This window comes from Perna viridis, chromosome 9, assembly GCF_037379345.1.
Source record: "Perna viridis isolate PV_CMFRI_1.1 ecotype Kerala chromosome 9, ASM3737934v1, whole genome shotgun sequence".
In the NCBI taxonomy this organism is placed as follows: domain Eukaryota; kingdom Metazoa; phylum Mollusca; class Bivalvia; order Mytilida; family Mytilidae; genus Perna; species Perna viridis.
In genome coordinates this window covers 29,379,084-29,398,176 of record NC_142453.1, presented here as the reverse complement: position 1 = coordinate 29,398,176, position 19,093 = coordinate 29,379,084, and the positions used below count along the sequence as shown (strand labels likewise).

The window sequence follows — 19,093 nt, the reverse complement described above, 5'->3', positions numbered from 1 at the left end:
TTAGACTAACGTACTTTTATAATGCATAAATGTATGCAGCCGACTATAAGACAATAATAAATGCTGTAAGGAAATCTTGTTTAATTAACAGTTAAATGTTCTATATAACTTATCATAAAATGTTCATTTCAATTTCAATTTACTTTTTGATGCAATTTTTAGGTATACATTTAAAATATATAGCGTCAATGAAGGCTTTTATTTGTCTGAAATAATGATAAAATTTAACAGAGCATTAACACCATGTTTGAGACAAAAATGAACAAATTTATGAAATTTTAAGGCATTTTGTGAATAACAAAAAAGTAATAAAACTTCATAATTGAAATTAAATATGTTTAACATCAAGGTGTGCCAAATTAATACAATATACAATCTATCTTGAACCTCTCCATTCCCCATTCCTAAACCTCATTCCAAATTGCCCCGTATCCTAATCCCAATTGTCACAAGCCACATTGATTTGAAAGTTTACCACATACTGTAATACCCCCATGACGATTTGATAAAATGTCTAGTTATAAACAAACAAAAAAAAACTCATTGTGGTCCTTAACAGGATATCATTTTGTAATGTTCATTATACATATTGTCACGAACAGCATCAAATTACGAGATGCGTGCATTTTATTTACCTAACGAATTTTAAATGTTTATAATACATTGTGTCTGCAATTTATGTAGCTTCATATTTCCATGAATGAGAAAAATATCATTCAACCCATATTCTGTTCATTTATTTTATTTCATTTCATGTTTGTACAAAGCGTTTTTATTTTAGTATAAAAAAGTAATAACTAATATGATAAATGCCGTAAACCCTTTTGAGGTAAGTTCACTTCCGCAGGGTAAAGGTTGGGTAATACAACAAGAATTGTCCTCAATAAGTGTATATTGTGCAAGGTCTACGCATGTTCATCGACCATAACAATTTTTCAACTTTTTGGACTGGGAAAAAATATTTATTGTTTTGGGTTTCTAAGAAAGCTCAGACAAATATAATTGTATTTGAATGTACAAAAGCTTGTTTGAAGTACGTTACTTGCAAGAAATAGCCAATTATAGGTGAAATTGAAGAAAATATGAAATTCCGAAAATTCTCCTTTTTATGAATAACTCAATATTTTCTCATTAAAACTGAAAAAAAAACGCCCCTGAAATGAGAAGATATCTTGAATACATCGATAATTAAAATAATAGTACCCAACATGTCTATTGTAGACCGTTTATATGCCAAAAATTAACATTTTAGTTCATGTTAAGGCAATTTTATCATGGGTAGGGGTGGAAATTTTCCACCTAACTTGACTTGGAAAAGTTCATATATTTATTACTCGGACTCATTTTGAAGCTAAGACAATATTTTAATGTACCATATCACACAATAGCTTGTTTGAACTACACGTATGTACGTACACTACATGGTATTCTGAAAAAAGACAATATCGGGTTATATCAAAGAAAATTCTGAAATTCTGGAAATATCCTTTTTCCCGATTTTATAGTAATTGCCACCCCAAAAGGAAATTTTAAGCCCCTGAATAGAGCAGATATATTGGATACATCCTTATCTTCATTATGAAGACCTAAAATATGAGTTCTACACTGTCAGTATGCTGTAATAATGAGACCAGTTTTCTAGGGGTGGGGGTAATATGTTTAACATTTTTTGAAAATCTTTCCTGGAAAATTAGTTTTTGCGTGGTTCATTTATGTAGAAATTAAATTACCTATCGAACGATACCAAATTTGAGACGTTTTAATTGAGTAATAACTTAAGAGTCGAATTTATGTGACTTTTGACCGAAGAATCGAAAATCCCATTTTTTGCATTTTTCTGATAAATTCTGACCACGAAATTCGCCAAAATTCACCAAAAGAACCCCAGAAGTATAAGTTGTGATAATACTTAAAAGAAAATACCAAATAAGCAATTTTGTACTAAAGCATTAATTTTCTAGGGGATTTGACATTAAAAAAATGCCGATTTTTAGGCATGGTAAGGGTTTATATTTTTTTTACTGCACAACCTAAAGTTTTACTGCAACTTTCTTGGTACCATTGTAAAGCTGCGACATTGGGCTATACGATAGTATATAAATATGTTTAGTTTGTTTACACATGCAATCCTAGAAAGGCTTAGACGCTGAAACAGTTGAGTCATAAAAATCTTGGCTTTTTGACCCAGTTTGATACAAATATAGGCTTATACTGAAAAGAATCCGAGAATATTCTTTGGCGACATATTGATTTGGCAACTGGAGGTATAAAGATACCTAAAAATCACCATAAAGTTGAGGGGGAGGGGCACTGTGGACCCTTCCAGCCCGTGGACTAATAGTTTCCCTGTATATTTTCGAAAACACATTAAAAAAATATTTCATTTGATGTCGTTAATGAATACACACTGCATAGTAAGTCTATTCCTCTAAAATTCAAGGAAGATTCCAATTCATACCGGGTCACGCCATGAATGTTCATATGTCAAATACAACGTCAATTTTAAAGATTGCTTTACTTCCAACAGTTTCAATCGAAAGTACATATACTGCAATAAAAAAATCCTCATATTGAAATCTCATAATAAAATTTTGTGTTATAATAATCCAAACAAACGTGCAAAACATTTTGAGTGGTCTGTTAACAGTCATATTCCGAAACAAATATTTCACCTAATAAGAAGCGTTATAGCAAGACATGCATATCGATTGATTTCTTGGGAATGATTTTGTCTGTATGTGTAAACATATCTTTCTTGTCACTCAGGTTAGCTTAGAATCATGCAAATAATGATGTACATGGTTATAATTCAGGTAAGATATGAATCATGCAAAATATGATACATGGTTATAACTCAGGTAAGATATGCATTATGCAAAATATGATACATAGTTATTACTCAGTTAAGATATGAAACATGCAAAATATGATACACGGTTATAAAGCCTACATATATTTACATTTTCTACTTGTTTGAAATGTTATAGTAAACATAAATTAATACATTGTTTTCCATACATTTTATATAGTCCTTGCTCTTAGGATAGAAATTCCATGTGTGTCGAATGTACTGTAGAGTTCAAAATTTGTGGCGATAGCTCTGTTAGTGACACTAAAATGCAATAGAAACTGTTGCATTTTCAATGTGGTTTATCTCTTAAGAGCATACCGATTGAAATGAATAATCATATATTTCATCACATACAGTGTAGACATATAACAACTATAATTCCATATTATTCAACGGACAACCCTTGTAAATTTACAACATCAGTATAAACGAGTCAATGCTACATGTATAACTCTTTGAATCATATGTTGAAAACATGTAAAACAAAGTTGTTTTACTATAAATTGTTAACACTGGGTTGCATTACTGTTAGTTATGTTGAAAATACTAGGTATTACATCAAGTCCAAAAATAGGTATTCCCCAAGTATTAATTGCCAACGTCAAACCCAAGATCGCAATCACATTCATCACAATACCCGCCATTGCCTGAAAAAAAGTGAGCAAACATCGATTATAATATCTGAAGATATTGCTTGATGGATGATTCACGGGTCAAACTAAAATTGTTATATTATAAAAAAAAAATAATTATAGCGATTTATTCACAAAGGATAAAGAAATTAAAACTTGATGAGCCTTGTGCTTTGAATAATAAGGTATCTTTTAGAGAAGTAAATTCTTGTTGTCTGTTTTCAAAAGTTTAACGTTCAGACGTTTTTGTCAACATCTTTAATAATTGGGTTAACCGGCTAGCTTCAAAATATGTACTATTCTATAAGAATGCCTGGTTTTAAAAGAATACATTATATGTAATTAAGTTTAAACGGATTACTTTCTTACCATGTCAGGAATTCTAATAAAGCCAGTAGAGAACACAATGGCATTAGGGGGTGTTGCTACTGGCAACATGAAGGCAAATGAACATGCAACAGCTGATGAGATCATCAAATACAGTGGGTGTTGTCCAAGAGAGATAGCCTGTAGAAAACAAATTGCACAAAACCTTGTTATGTTATTGATTATTCTTTTGGTTAACAAATCATTCAACTACACTCACATAGCTTCTACCCATCATATTTCATTTCATTATTTTCTCTACGTAATGTATTTATAAATGGTATAAGATTTTGATTGTGGATTTTTTATTGTTATCTTTTATTGTATTAATGCATTAATGAATGTGTTTATGCATATGCTTCTTTGTAAATTATTGTACTTAAATGCGTTCATAATATTCTTGCTTATGAGACAAAGATTTTCATTCTGTGTGCCTTCTGAGATTTCAATATCTCATTCATTTGACGCCATTAAATGATGCTGTATGGCGTCCGCTAATAACAAATATGTGAGGCACCAAGTCGTTCTGAATAGGCATATTTATCATAGATATAGATTAATTTATAAAGAGAGAAAAAACAACAAACCACGGCCAGAGAGAAAATCTAAGACTTACAAATGTTAAGATTAAGATTAAGATTTCTTAATTCGGCTTAGACTCGTTAGAGAACTTCAACTTTTACAATATCGTGTCCGATATTTTTCAACCTTTCACAGTTAGCCGTATACGATTTTTATATTTAATATCTATACTTTCAATGTGTAAAAATAGCAAAAATAATAATATCAGCAGATAAAGCAGTAAGCTAAAACAACCAAAATCACTTATTAAAAAGGGAGTTAAAAATGACCAACTCTGAACAAGATAGACCATAAAATATGGAATGTTTCGCCCGTACCAATTCGGCCATGATTGGCATCAATAATGTAGCTGTGGCGCTGTTACTTGTTATCTCAGTGGCAGCAGCAACAATCATACAAATTACAAGATTCATCACCCAGAGATCCATGTAGTTAAATACTTGTAACTTACATCCAACCAATTTCGACAGGCCAGAAGCCTACAAAGGTATGTATCAATGTAAATTTTCATGCAAAAAAACAGGAAAAAAATACAAGGTAATAAAATATTAGCTCAAACATCTAGGTACTTTGGTGCTGGACTATCGTATCTAAATTCCGATTCTAAAGCTGACATCAACTTTTTATCAACAAATAAAGGGATAACAATATCAAGCAAAATATCATACCAAAGAGTCAGTTCTGTTCACTATTCTGACCCAACACTAAAAAGCATAAATAAAAACCCAAATCATTACCTTGCTAGCCTCTGCTAAGGCAAAGCCACCACCTAGCAGTATAATGATTCCCCATGGAATTCTGTGCACCGCCTTTTCCCATGTTAATATTGGTGTATATTTTGGTTTCTTATCTAAGGTAAAAAGATTTAGACAATCCATGAAACATACCTATACTGTCGGCCCTGGTGAAATCAACATATTTTATCCAACTATTTCAATTACCTAAAAGCGGCTTACATGTAATTAGGCTAGTGTAATATTTGGCGACTTTGAAGCATAAAAAGTATACAAACAAATTTTGCATTGCACTAGGTACTTAAGCCTCAGAGTTCATATTTTTCGGAACGTATTTTGGCGTTTTTAGACCGCTACAAACGTCAAAATTAGCACCATTGCGCGCTACATTTAACATGTTCAATGCAATTTAAACCCGAAAACACCAAACACCTTACAAAAGCAAATTAAATAATAATATCTAGAAAAGTGACGGTTGAGTCGGGTCTATATATATATACATAAAATACAAGTAACTTAACTCACAATTGTTATAACATACGTAAAGTGTATGTTATATTCTGCCATGAAACGTTATTTTCACAATAGTTTTGTCAACTCAAACAACTAGTGTATAATATATACTTTATATGTGCAGTAACTGCTAGCGTTCTAAGTCGAGTATTTCGTTATTCAATTTTTTCAAAATCATTTTCGTCATGTTCGTACCTTCTTTCATCCAGCAAAATATATTTGGTAGTTGTCTTGGCAGAATGAACAAAGAAACAGCTATCAACATTGCCGACGTCGAGTCTCTAGCATATGGGTCTTTCCTACACAAATAAACAGAAAGGGCATTTTTATTTTTAAATTGACATTAAATATTATCAACAATACCAGACGTAAAGATTTCGCTTGAATGCAGTGTACATAGAGTATATAAGTAATCATATTAATATTGAATATTGTTTTCGCATAGCAGTTCAGAGTATTTTTTCTGGGTGTGGAATAGTGGGATATGTCAGATTTTTTTTTTTTTCAAATTTGATTAGTCATACTCTTGTAATTTGTACTCTGCGTCATTTTGTTGGCGAGGGTCATGTTTTGTTTACACTCTGTTACAAACTAGACAAAATAATATAATATTTAAATACCCGTTAACAACTTTGAATAAGTTTGCCCAGCCACCGAATCCTGGAATCCATCTAAATATCCATAGAAGGGCCAAGCTAATGAAAAGTATTAATACCACTACCTCTGCAAACCTGTTAACAAACATAATAATTAGATTTAAAATTCAAGGCTTAAGTATAAATAATACTAACACAGATGATAAAATAAAGAATATAAAATTGTCAAACAAAAGATATATGCATAATCAACAAAAACAATTAATATCCGGTATCATAAGACGACTTTTTTACTAATTACGACTAAGTAGGTTTGTCTTAATTTTACAAACTGTTTTATGATTATGTTTCCATCCATTTTGTATCTATAAACTATTGTATCACTTACGTCATGCGTCCGAGTTTTTTCTTCTCCATCTGTACAGCTTTTTTTATAGCTTCTTTTCTTGTTTCGTCAGACTTCTTGCAACACCTGTAAAAATCGAATTTGACTACATGCATGACAAAATATTTTCAGTTGTCAATATTCATAACTTTTTTTTCCATGTTTACAATTTCTTTGATAAAACATTACTAATTCACAGTAAACGGAAATGTTACAGACATTTACGAAGAAAACACCATAAGTGATAACAAAAAAGTTTATACTATGAAACAGAATGGCTAAATACATGTTACAATTTATAATAATTATTGCTTTGTTTTGCCGTGGCGATGAAATAAAAAAAAGGATTTAAGTAGAGGTCTTCATACAAATCAGACGGCAGGTGATTCATGCAGATCAAAAACCCACCGAATTCTTATTTTAATTTTTATTCAAAATCAGTTACAGACCACATAACCAGCCTTAGTTGTCGTTTGGTTGTTACATTTCCGACATAAAAGTGTTGTGTTTTAAATAGGCACATTACAAGAATTATTGTTCTTGATTTGTTTTGATTCAGTTGATTTAAGTGAAAGATGAATGTATGATTTTCCCCAAAAATCTAGATCAAAATACAAAACAAACTATCGTTTCGTAAATATAGGCATATGTAGACCAAATCACTTCATTTGTTCGATTGTTTTTTCGACACAATAAATCACCTCTGCATTAGACAATTTCTGATCTTTTTGTGGACTGTTACTTAACCACACGTCATGTACAAAATGAGCGGCCTTAAGCCTAGAAATAAAATCAGAGAAAAATCAAATGTTCATTCAAACATGCATATAACTTATCAGATCCACACCTGCACTACAATGTACAGTATAACCTTACAGTGAACGTAGGAAAAATATCTGTAGCCACAACCAACATAGAATGAGTATGATGCAGGATAACGGAAAGCCGAATCCCATCCAGTTAGCAAATGTTATACCAGAATCTGCTCCTGGCTCTCGTTCTTCGTATATTCTTCAATTACAAACAAATAATGTAATAAAGTGTGTGGTGCATCATACATGTGTTTATCATTATGACATACCTAACAATCATTGAAGAGAGCATTTGGTTAGGATTCCTTAAACTGTTTCGCAGATATGTAATTGCAGTCAATATGGTCGATTAGTATTATGCTAAGGAAGACATTAAGGGATAAAAACCCAAAAATACAAATTCATAGTCGTCTTCATCAAAAAATAAAATCTCTTAGTATTTCTCAAAAATATGTACAGTATCTTGTTATACCAACCATATTTACAATATATTTATATTAATATGTTTAAAATGAGCAAGAACTGATGACTAAAGATACAAATACAATACCGAGGAGGCAATGGTGTTGAAGTCACAAGACAATGAATTATTATCATATACAAAACTTCATTCGTACTTATTTGCCTGTCCTTGTAAAATCAGATTAGGTGGGGTTCCAGTCAATGTGGCAATGCCTCCAGCATTTGCACCATAAGCAACACTCAGGGCCAATCCTTTTCCAAATCGTTTCAGTTCATCCTCCCTATTTCTATCGGCTTTGTTGTCCTGTATATTAATGTCATCTGGCGACACTGTATGTCCGTTTACTTCAGTCTTAGATTTAACTTGGTGTAGCTCTGTGCCTTGCGAATCTGAACCATCAAAGGCTGTGTTGTCATGTCCTGATTTTTATACAGAAAGGAAGATAATAAAATATTTGAAATGTAAATGTTTTGTGATAGAATAACAGATATTAAAAAATAGAAAGGTGAAGTGAACCTATTTGAATTACTGCAATACATCCTAAAAGAAGTTTACCTTCCCAGACCTTTGATTTTGGTGATGGAGTAGATCCGGCCGTTAAACGAGCGTTTGAAAGTTAAATATGCATATGCATAGTTCAAGTTCTACAAAAATACAATTCGAAGATCTGCATAGATATTTAAAAATGGAAATGTAATAAATTTAAGTAGTAGAGATTAAGCGCAGTAAAATAATATGTCGATCGACGGCAAATATAACAAACACTGTATCTTATTTTCTACAAGTAAATGAGTTTTGCACCTAACCAGATACTTAAGTTGTTATATTTTTCAGAAAGGTGATTGCAATGCCCAATACCTTAAACGGATTGTCACCTGTTGTTTCCGGAATGTGTTCAGCCAATCGAATTTGTTCCATCACAGCCTGTATAATCGGTATCATCATAGATGTCGCTGCTGTGTTACTGATCCACATAGACAGGAACCACGTTGGCAACATTAAACCAAGTAGTAACCTGGGAAATATATCGGAATTGTGTTGATATTATAGAAAAGGATCCTCCTTACTTAAGGAGGTAGGCCTAGGATGAGGGACACAACTATTAAAATCATTGGAACGTTTGTATTCAGCATTTTACATTAATGTCATGTAAGCATCAAAGTAACTTAACTTGGGCTGATTTCATTCTGTTTCAAATGAAAGCTTGATAGGCTTTGGTAAATTGAATACGATACAAACATATCTCTGATTTCAAGAGTTGAGTTTTTTACCCTAGGTCTACCTTCTTGACAAATAACCCAAAAACACCTGCCAGTGTTAACCTTTTACGTAATAAAGTCCGGGCATTAAATGAAAGAAACAACTTCGTAAAGTTTCAAAAGGAAATTTTCATTTGTACAGTTTCTGGCCTTGCTATCTATTGAATATGTAGCTTACCAACTAAAAAGATAACGAGAACCAATGCAATTGCATACGTTTTCTTCTATGGTTAGAACACTTAAGTTGTGGAAACATGTCGCCCAAATCTCTTCGGTGAAAATGTAATGAAAACAATTTTTTTTTTGAAATTAGGAAGTTTGCACACGTTTGCCCCATATCGCACTAAGGTTAATCTATTAAAAGTGTTTTGTGTTTCTTTTTTATTTAAGTTTTTTTATTATTTTTATTTTTTTTTATTTTTTTATATTTTATTTTATTATTATTATTTTTTTATTTAAAGTAAGCACACATTTTATTTAATATAATGTAGTGTCAATGCATAATGATTTGACCAAAGGTTATGTTCAAAACCTAGGAATATGCTAGGAAATGAATTTAACATCGCCATATTTAGTCATATTATATCTTATTTCATAAAATCTCAATTGTATTTTGATATCATGTTCCAGTGAATAGTCTGGGAGCAGATAGAAAACGGTATAATTTTAAATCTGAAGAAAACAATAGTAAAAAATTAAACTTTTCCGCCATATGTATCTGTACCTACATGTTTGGGTTCGAGCCAAGAATTGTTATAATTCCCATGGCAATTCTAGTGTGAAGTCCAACATCCTCTACAGCAACAGCTACTATGAGTCCGCCAATAAATAACATACTGGTATCCTGTAACGACGTAACAACATTCATTTATTTATTTCATATTTTTATTTAATTTTTGTTTTGTTTTAATTTAATATTTTAGTTACATGTATAACTACAAAACATTCAACGAATCTATATATGACTTCAGAAAGGATTTTGTGCATGTACAATAGATCTGTTGAATTAAAAATTTTTGTTAATGTGCGTTGTTTTGTGAATGCTTTACGCACATCTCCGTATTGTAGAAAACTATTTACAACTTAGAATGAACGATTAATTCAATAAATTGAAAGATATCAAAGAACATTCTAAAAAAATCGATGATGTACTATATTATATGCTCATTTGAAATGAATGCCTACGTTGAGATAAAATTTGCAGATAGATTTCCCTGGGACTACACCTAATAACGGGAAAAGAATCACAGGAAGCAGGGCTGTTACTGGTATTGGTAGGGCTTCCGTGAGCCATAGTATGGCCATGGTAATCAGCCCGTACGCACATTTGGATTCCTGAAATTAAACAGATATTTACATTAAAAAGTTTAGATTACCTCTAAGGGCACTTCTCGTGATTGTTGTGATTACGAAGACGTTTTGGTTTAACTACATAATTACATGCAGATCATACATAATCTATTCCTAGTTTTTTTACCTAAATTTCCACTTCGTTAAGCATTAAACGAAAATTATTGTAAACCAAACTGTTTTGCGGATACTTATTTCAGCGATTCGGAATGCCATTTCAATTTTTGCCACTATTTTCATCAACGAGACTAACTATCTGTTCAACATGTATTTCAAAATGAAGTATCTCTTAAGTGGCGGTTTATTTTTGTGATTTTTTCTTGCACGTGAAAATAGAAAAAAAATAAATCGTGCGGGAAAGCAATTTATTAACATAACTCCAAGTCCACTGAATGGCATTTGCCTTTTTAAATGACAAATAAATAGTAATTCCAATACAATGACATAAAACCAACTGTCAATTATTTAAACACTGATAACATCGTCACCATTTGTAATTATTAGTACAACTACATGTTTATTATCATTTATTTTACTTTGATCAACGATCAAATGCCGTAAATCAAAGTCCTTGATAGGATTCTAAAAAACTAATAAAGTTTATTGTCAACATTTCAGACCATCATAAAAAAACTGTCACCAACAGAGGAACGTTTTACGAGTTATCCCATTTTGTCTTTATCTGTTGCACAGAAAATACATTCTGTTTTTTATATGTATTGTATACCTTTGTTACCGGTAGATAGCTGTAATAGGCTTTGCCTGCTGTCTTATCTTTTTTTCACTTGTGTAGAAAAAAATGGTTTAAACTGAAGGTACGAGTTGTGATATACTTTACTACCTATACTGAAATCATAAATGCAACTACAACATCACTCACTTTACTATTTTGTTTTAATTTAATTTTGTTTTAGTTTATGCAAACAATCAAAGCAATCTTGAAAGTTATGAAGTTTTTTATATGATACATGTAAAACATTTCACTCAATGGCTTGAACATTCATTAATGTCTTATTGTTTCATATTAAGCCATAGGCTGCAGTCGTTGCAAAAAAAAAAGAATTGATTATCCCACAAACAAACTGTTCCATCGTTTGAAAATAAAACGTTTGTTTAATGTAATAAAGGGACGTCGTTTATAAGTTGTCAAGACTGTAATTCAAGTTTTACATTCAGTTGTATTTCAATCTATTTTCATCTTAAATTAATAGAATAAGACACCATTGCAGTTACATTCGAGAAGTCGACAGGTCCGTTTCGTATGCAGTGCACATGAATGATATTTACACTTGATTAAAGTTTCATTGAATTTATGAGTTATCAACCCTATTGCAACATATGATTATGTAATAGAGAACTTGGCATTTTTTAAAAACTTTTCTTATCCATGATTTAACTTTATGTAAGGCCCAAAGTCCTAACATATTATCACTAAAATACTGTCACATCTGTAAAATTGAATAAACATAAGAAAGATACAAGTAAACATGTTTTTTTTAGTCCAAAAACGTCTTACAATTAATTGATTGATTGATTGATTGATTGTCTTATTTCTATGTCATATATGTATTCATTCCAGTACGAAAACAACTGACCAGTCGAAAATACCCTGTTTTGTGTAAGTCCAACGCGCTGAGCTTGAACTTTATTGTGCTAGTTATTAAAAGCATCAGTGCGCATGTAGGCATGACACCTCACTCGGTCACATTATTCTGACTCCGAACCAACTCTTAGTTATTCTATTCCCTGAAGTACCGCGTGTAAGGCGAAGAATCAGTGATGACTACCAATTTCAAGTCTTTAGTGTGACTTGGCCGGGGATCGAACCAACGACCTCCAGGACGGTTACCTAAGATCACCTAGGCGGATTCCTTACAATAAAGTTTCTGATTAAAACAATTATCTGATTAAAACATTTTAACCTACTACTTGACAATGCAAGCAGGGACGAACCTTTCTTCTTGTGCCTTTTTATGTTCTATTTTTTCATATTATTTCCTTGTGTTCTGTATGCTAATTTCATTACACACTAGATAGTCAAACGTACTTTTATAATACATAGCTGACTATAAGACAATAATAAATGCTTTAGGAAATCTTGTTAAATTAACAGCATGTGTTCTATGCATTGAAATTTTTATTTGGTCAATATGTATAAGTTATCATAAGATGCTCATTTCAATTTAAATTTCCTGTCTGATGCACTCTTTACGTATGCATTTTGAATATCAAGCATCTATAAAGGCTTTTATTGGTCTGAAATATTGATAAAAACAAAGCATATACACCAATGTTCGATAAAAAAAATAACAAATTTATGAAAGTATAATGCCTTTTGTGACTTACAAAACAATTATGATAAGGAGTGTTAAATACAAACTTTTCGTTGAATACGGATTATGCATTTTACGACATGAATGCATTATATATTTCAATTAAATAGAATATTTTTACATTCATACTTGAAATTAAATTTGTTTAAAATCAATGTGTGCCGAATTAATACAATATACAATCTATCTTGTACCTCTTCATTCCCCATTGCCCCGTATCCTATTCCCAATTGTTACAAACCAGATCTAATGAAAGTTTACCACATACTGTAATACATCGACGACGAGTTGATAAAATGTCTAGTTATAAACAAACAAAAAAACTCATTTTGGAACGTTAAAGGAAATCATTGTGTAATGTTCTTTATATATTGCCGCGATCGGCATCAAATAACGAGATGCGTGCACTGTATTTACCTAAAATATATCATATCAGCAGATTGTGTAGCTTCATGTTTCCATGAATGAGAACAATATCATTTATTCCGTATTCTGTTCAAAAAATATGATAACCAATATGATAAATGAAATAAACCCTTTTATGGTAAGTTGGTGAGCATGCTTAATATACACTTTCGTAAGTTAGGGCTTGGGTAAACAAAAAACCTACATAAGGGTATATTGAGCATGGTATACGAATGTGGATCGACCATGAGAATGAAATGAATTAACGGTGTAAAAGCACGTTTTGCTTTATGGTTATGGCGATACCAAAATTCATAATTTATCCTGCAATGAGGTTATTTGTTAAACGAATAAAGGTATACAGTTATTTTTTTTTTTGCTGTATCCGTACATTAGCAAGTTACCGACTTTCTGGCTCCTCTCACTCACGTAATCGGCGGAACTTTTTTTTCTGGTATGCGTAAGTTAATCATGGCCGCCAATTGACCTCAGCTTCATTTTATTTTAAAAGAAATGAAAAAGATGGATAAAAAGATATTTTGAATTCCATTTACAAGCACATGAATGTAGTGCTTTCATTGTGCTTTTACAATATTTTGTTTGATATCGATTATAGATCTCTTATTGTTTCAATAAAATTATATATTCAAATTCCCAAAGTTTAAAATTTGATAGAACACTAAGATGCACATATATATATTTTCAAATTTACTACTTTACTTTATTTTTTTCAAAAGTTTACTTAAAAAGAATGTAAATCAGGTTTTCGACTTATCAAATAATTATAGCTCTGCTTTAAAACAAGACAGAAGCTTATGATAAGTGATACCCAAAATATTGCAAATGCAAATGAAGTATGGTCAAAGGAGATCTTATATGTAACACGTAAAGTTTGGTTAAGTTATACAGAAAAAAGTACGTAAACATTCACTCCAGATATATACACTATAACCAGTCAAACATCATCTCACGAAATAACCTCAATGGCTCTGGTGGACCACATGATTGGAGTTATTTCTTAATGGACCGAAAAACTATATTAGTCATTTCTTACATAACTAACAAACTTTAAATAAGGGTAACATCAAAATTACCGAAGTCCAAAAAAAAAAAAAAAGAAAAATCTGGCAAAATAGATATTACACCATCGGAGCAGATGGTACCGCAAGGGTCCTGACTTGGTACAGGCATAAAAAGCAAAATACAGGTTTAAATCTAGATTTTACAGCGCGCGTAACCTCCCTCTTCCATTGCGTTGTGAAAATACCCGTGATGATGGAAAGCATTTGCATACTATTGTCAAAATGGATAAATCAACTGTCACATCAGCATATGGAACAATTCACAAAAAAAAAACAAGCTTTGCTCATTGTTTTAGATGAAACTGAGTATTTTTCAAACAAGGGCTGATATCTAAAAAGAATTTGGTAAGAGACCTTTTAAGACACATTTCCTTAAAAAGTTGGTATTAAATAAAAAAATAAATTCTACCGTTTCCCCTTTACATTGTGTGAAACTATAACTCGAAAGGTAATCATGCTGTAAAGTTTAATCATTTATTCGCATTTCTGTTTATACACTCACGTATGTCAAAATTTAATATATTGCAGGGATGTACTTTCTTCAAAATAAAAAGCTTGATTTCTTTTTAATAATCTATGACCTCTTTCATATAATTGATTTAATATCAATGTATCAAATATTGTAAACAAATCCAAATTTAATTATTTTATTCTTTCTATTGTCTATTTTCAAAGATGTAGATCATGCACATTTTTTGGCCTATAAATAGATCTTGGTCCGTTCATGCTCAACTTGTTCGCTTTGTTATCATTTACGGTAGCACCTTTTTTACGGGATCCTTTCAAAACAAATAAAATACCCCTATGTTATTCCACTTGTTAATGAGTACATTGGATTAAGTTTAAACCATCTCTTACAAACTTGACACATGTTTACCTTTAAATCCTCTCCCTTATTGCACTTTTAATTTATTCTGTTGTGGCTTATACGTCATCTTATGACAATATGTACATGGCATGTGGGAGACAATCATCTACAAGTACTACCATATAGCGTTTACATTCCCTGTTCATGAATTTATAAAACAAGTAGTAAAAAGTGAAGTAAATTTACTTTAATATAGGTCAAGTTTGTGTTCATTATTACAGACACAAAGGTTTCATTCTATTTGAGGCGCAGTATGTTAAAGCACTTCTTTATACCTTATTTTTATCTTTATTCTTTTTCCTTGACCGAACTTAACTGATTAAATAAAGATGTCGTCAATATCTAAAACTTTTTTAAAATAAAATTGACTGAATATTGTTACAGCTAGGCCAATTTGAAAATTGAAAGCGTAGAGACATATAGATCACTTCAATACACAACTGTGGGTCTTCCCGATGTGATGACAAAAGTATTGTCATGAAAAACACATGCACATTCAAATGACAGTAATAAATAAATGACATCACAATATAAGAACAAAAGCACAATCGACAAACAAATAATGAACTTACCACTGAATTGTCACTCAGTAAATCTATGGGTGCCAAGAATGCAATCAAAATAATAAGAATATTCCTCACTGCCCATATATTTGACAAGAAAGACTTCACTCCTCCCATAATCGATTGGAAAAATCCTCAAATACAGCGATCAATGTATTTATGATCCGTTAGAAATTATTTCAAGGCCTTGTCATCTGCTTCAAACTTTTTATATCATAAAGTAAATACAAATTTTCTTTTCACGGAACAGGTAACACGGAGAAAATATTAGTCAGAGAATGCATTGAACATCAGGTGTAAATCGGTATCAGAGCGTTATTTCGTCTATTTTGGACTAATTCACAAAGATGTACTAAAAATTCATTTCAATAAATGGTTGTTGTCCTTGAGACATATTTAGTACATTAGGCCTGATTTTAAGATTACCATCTGCTGACTTAAGTTCAATGTTGACATCAAATTATTTATATTCATGAAAAGTTGAGACGGGGAATTTTATCTCAGAATATAGCGCCTTTAAAAGGAAAAAAAATCATTAATTGTTTTTTATCTAGTTATCATTACGATTGAATGAGAATCTCTATTATACCAAAGATGATGCGTTGGATTTTTGGATAATAATTAGACATATATGAAATGAATCTAATGCTGTATACACACAGAATGGACCAAACATTATTAAGTAATTTTCGAAATTAACGGGTTATGTATTAAAACACAATAACTGTCCAGCAGTCATATACAATACATTAAACATTTAAATCTGCACGAACTGTACACAAAGCATAATTCTGTTTCTAATGGGAAAACATTAAATATACGTACATTGGTATAATAGAATGCAAAATCTAGATAATATTTTTGATCTTGATAATGGACATTGTCGGTAAGCTTACAAAAATTTATGTTATCAGTGTTCACAATAAAAAAAAACATATTCCTGTATCGGTGTTTTATTTCTTGATGTGTGAACATCTTAAGCATAAACAGTTTATTTGTGTGTTTGTTTTTTTTATTTGCAAATGTATCATGAAAAACAAAACAAAAAAAACACGAATGAGAAACCAGTCCACTTTATCATACCTATACTGTGTTCCTCGGGTAGATCATTTACTTACCTATTCTCTAAATCGTGTCGTCGCATGTATGTTCTTTTGGATTGGTCACATCCTTTGTAGTTACTGCAGAGTTCGTTCTATTTATCACGGGTATACATAAAAGAATCTGAATCCCCAAGGCGTGAGCAGTGGGGTGATTCAAATAAGTCAAAATCCAAAGACACGGCCTAAACCTGGACACATGAAATAAAGACGATCTACAAACATAATGTAGCAAACCGAATAAAAAAGATTATACATAAAACCTGAATATAAGGAAATCAAGACGTCAAAAAAAAAACTAAAGCACTAGAACAAGATATCGGGTAAAGACACACTCTGTCACACTAAGAGTGATCCGAATTAGTTTAAATTTAATACATGTACAATTATTTATAAAGTTTGGTTAAGTTTCATCATAATTTTAAACTTGCATGGATATAAAGTCTGATTCAAAATTAGGTCATGCACGTTCGTGTCCAAATAAATATGATAAAGGCATTCATGACCAGAACATCTGGACTGTGATACTGCGGTGCAAATTGTAAAACCCACGTCAAATTCAGCAACATGTATATATAGTGGCCGTTTAAGAAAATGCTATAATAATAAATAAGCGTTGACGTTTTAATCGAAGGAGGAAATGTTTTTACAATAAGAATTAAACATATGCAGTCCTACATGCATATTACTTCAGAAATATTTAGTACAAATATATGAATGCTATGCATTCTTTATATTGCGCTTTTTGACGGAAGTATTATTACACAATTGAGAAGGCAAAAAACGTTTGTCGTATGTGTTGTTAAAAAATATGCATTAATGAGATGAAAAACATTGATGAAGTCGACAGTTTTTTAATTTTTTTTTATTTTATATGAATATCAAAACGTTTATACATTTAAAATTGTGTACTAAATTAAGGGATGGATATAAAGTAATATTTAAATAAAACACAAAAAAAAACACATTGCACTTAAGTGAGAATTTTTATCACGTAATTGGCTGTATTTTCATTATATTCTGATTGCATGACCTTTTTCATGATACACAAAATATCTTCATTCTCGTAAAAATTATCGACCAATATGAAAAAGAAAAACATTGATCTGTCAAACAGAAAGTAGATATCGAGTAAGTCATTTGCTTCGGTATTTTTCTTTTTGTCGATATTTACTTTTTAACTTTATTTTACTCATATAGTTAGCCATGATGACGACTGAAGGAGGTAAACTTAGGGTAAGGGACACAACGCTTACAAATCATTGGAACGTTTGTATTCAGTATTTTACATCAATCGCATGTAATGGACTAATTGGACTAATTTCATTCTGTTTCAAGTGAAAGCTTGATAAGATTTGGTGAAATTGAATATGATACAAGCATATCACCGATGTCAAGAGTAATGTCCCTTACCCTAGGTCTACCTCCTTAAACCAGTCTTGGAGAAAATTTCATTAATTCAGATCAACAACAAAGCCTAAACAAATAGACTATACAGTATATAGATATATAAACAGATATGGTGAAACGCAAATGCACCAACTTACAATGTATGTATGTTTATGTGTATGTATGTATGTATGTTTGTATGTATGTATGCAAGTTTGTTTGTGCCTAGCTCGTTCACTAAATGTATTTCAAATCAGTGACAATATAATAACACTTATACACGTACATTTCGTATGATATCTTTTGCTTAAAGGTCGCCTGATATTTATTTTTCAAATGAAAGGAAACTATTCAAAATTCATTTCAATAATGAACTTTCCTCTTGACAAATTTTCAATATTACATCGTTACGGGACATTTACATCGACAGATACTCATATCGGAAAATCTCAAGTTCAGTAAAAAATCTCTAATAGAAATTTTAAACTATAAGAATTCATGATTACGATATTAAAGTACACTGTATATCCCTCCTATTTGTGATAATGAGTTCGGTAAATTCTTTATTACTTTTACTTACAGAACGTTTTGAACATGTCATATCAAGAAAATGATGATCAAGTGGGTAGTGTAAGCATCCTCTACTTTTTTATATTCAAAAATTAATGAGCAGCTCGTCGGGTGTTTCTAGAAAAGTAAAGGACGCTTACCCTACCGGTGCACCTGGTCCATGCTCCCAGTTTAATTATTTCTAATTCAAGACCTAGACCATACAGTGAATTTTACTAAATCCTTGTTGCATCGTATAAT

The 19,093-nt window shown here is 31.3% G+C and overlaps 1 protein-coding gene across 1 annotated transcript; it reads right to left on the bottom strand.

Annotated features, from left to right (window-relative positions):
• Window positions 1-712: 712 nt before the first annotated feature.
• On the bottom strand, window positions 713-16,101 carry LOC148607684 (solute carrier family 13 member 2-like). The gene is made up of 13 exons (XM_088544629.1): window positions 15,804-16,101; window positions 10,379-10,528; window positions 9,922-10,037; window positions 8,810-8,949; window positions 8,089-8,353; window positions 7,536-7,670; window positions 6,663-6,746; window positions 6,299-6,409; window positions 5,874-5,977; window positions 5,169-5,281; window positions 4,749-4,910; window positions 3,853-3,990; window positions 713-3,498 (listed from the first exon to the last, which is right to left on the bottom strand). Exons 1-13 carry the CDS (start codon window positions 15,909-15,911, stop codon window positions 3,358-3,360), a joined length of 1,767 nt encoding a protein of 588 aa, XP_088400755.1. The 5' UTR covers window positions 15,912-16,101; the 3' UTR covers window positions 713-3,357.
• Window positions 16,102-19,093: the final 2,992 nt, after the last annotated feature.

Coding starts and splice junctions, on each gene's coding strand:
- LOC148607684 (XM_088544629.1), bottom strand. CDS start 15,911: ATGGGAGGAGTGAAGTCTTTCTTGTCAAATATATGGGCAGTGAGGAAT. Junction 10,038..10,378: donor TCTGCAAATTTTATCTCAAC/GTAGGCATTCAT, acceptor ACGTCGTTACAG/GATACCAGTATGTTATTTAT. Junction 3,499..3,852: donor TTATTAGAATTCCTGACATG/GTAAGAAAGTAA, acceptor ACTTTTTTTCAG/GCAATGGCGGGTATTGTGAT.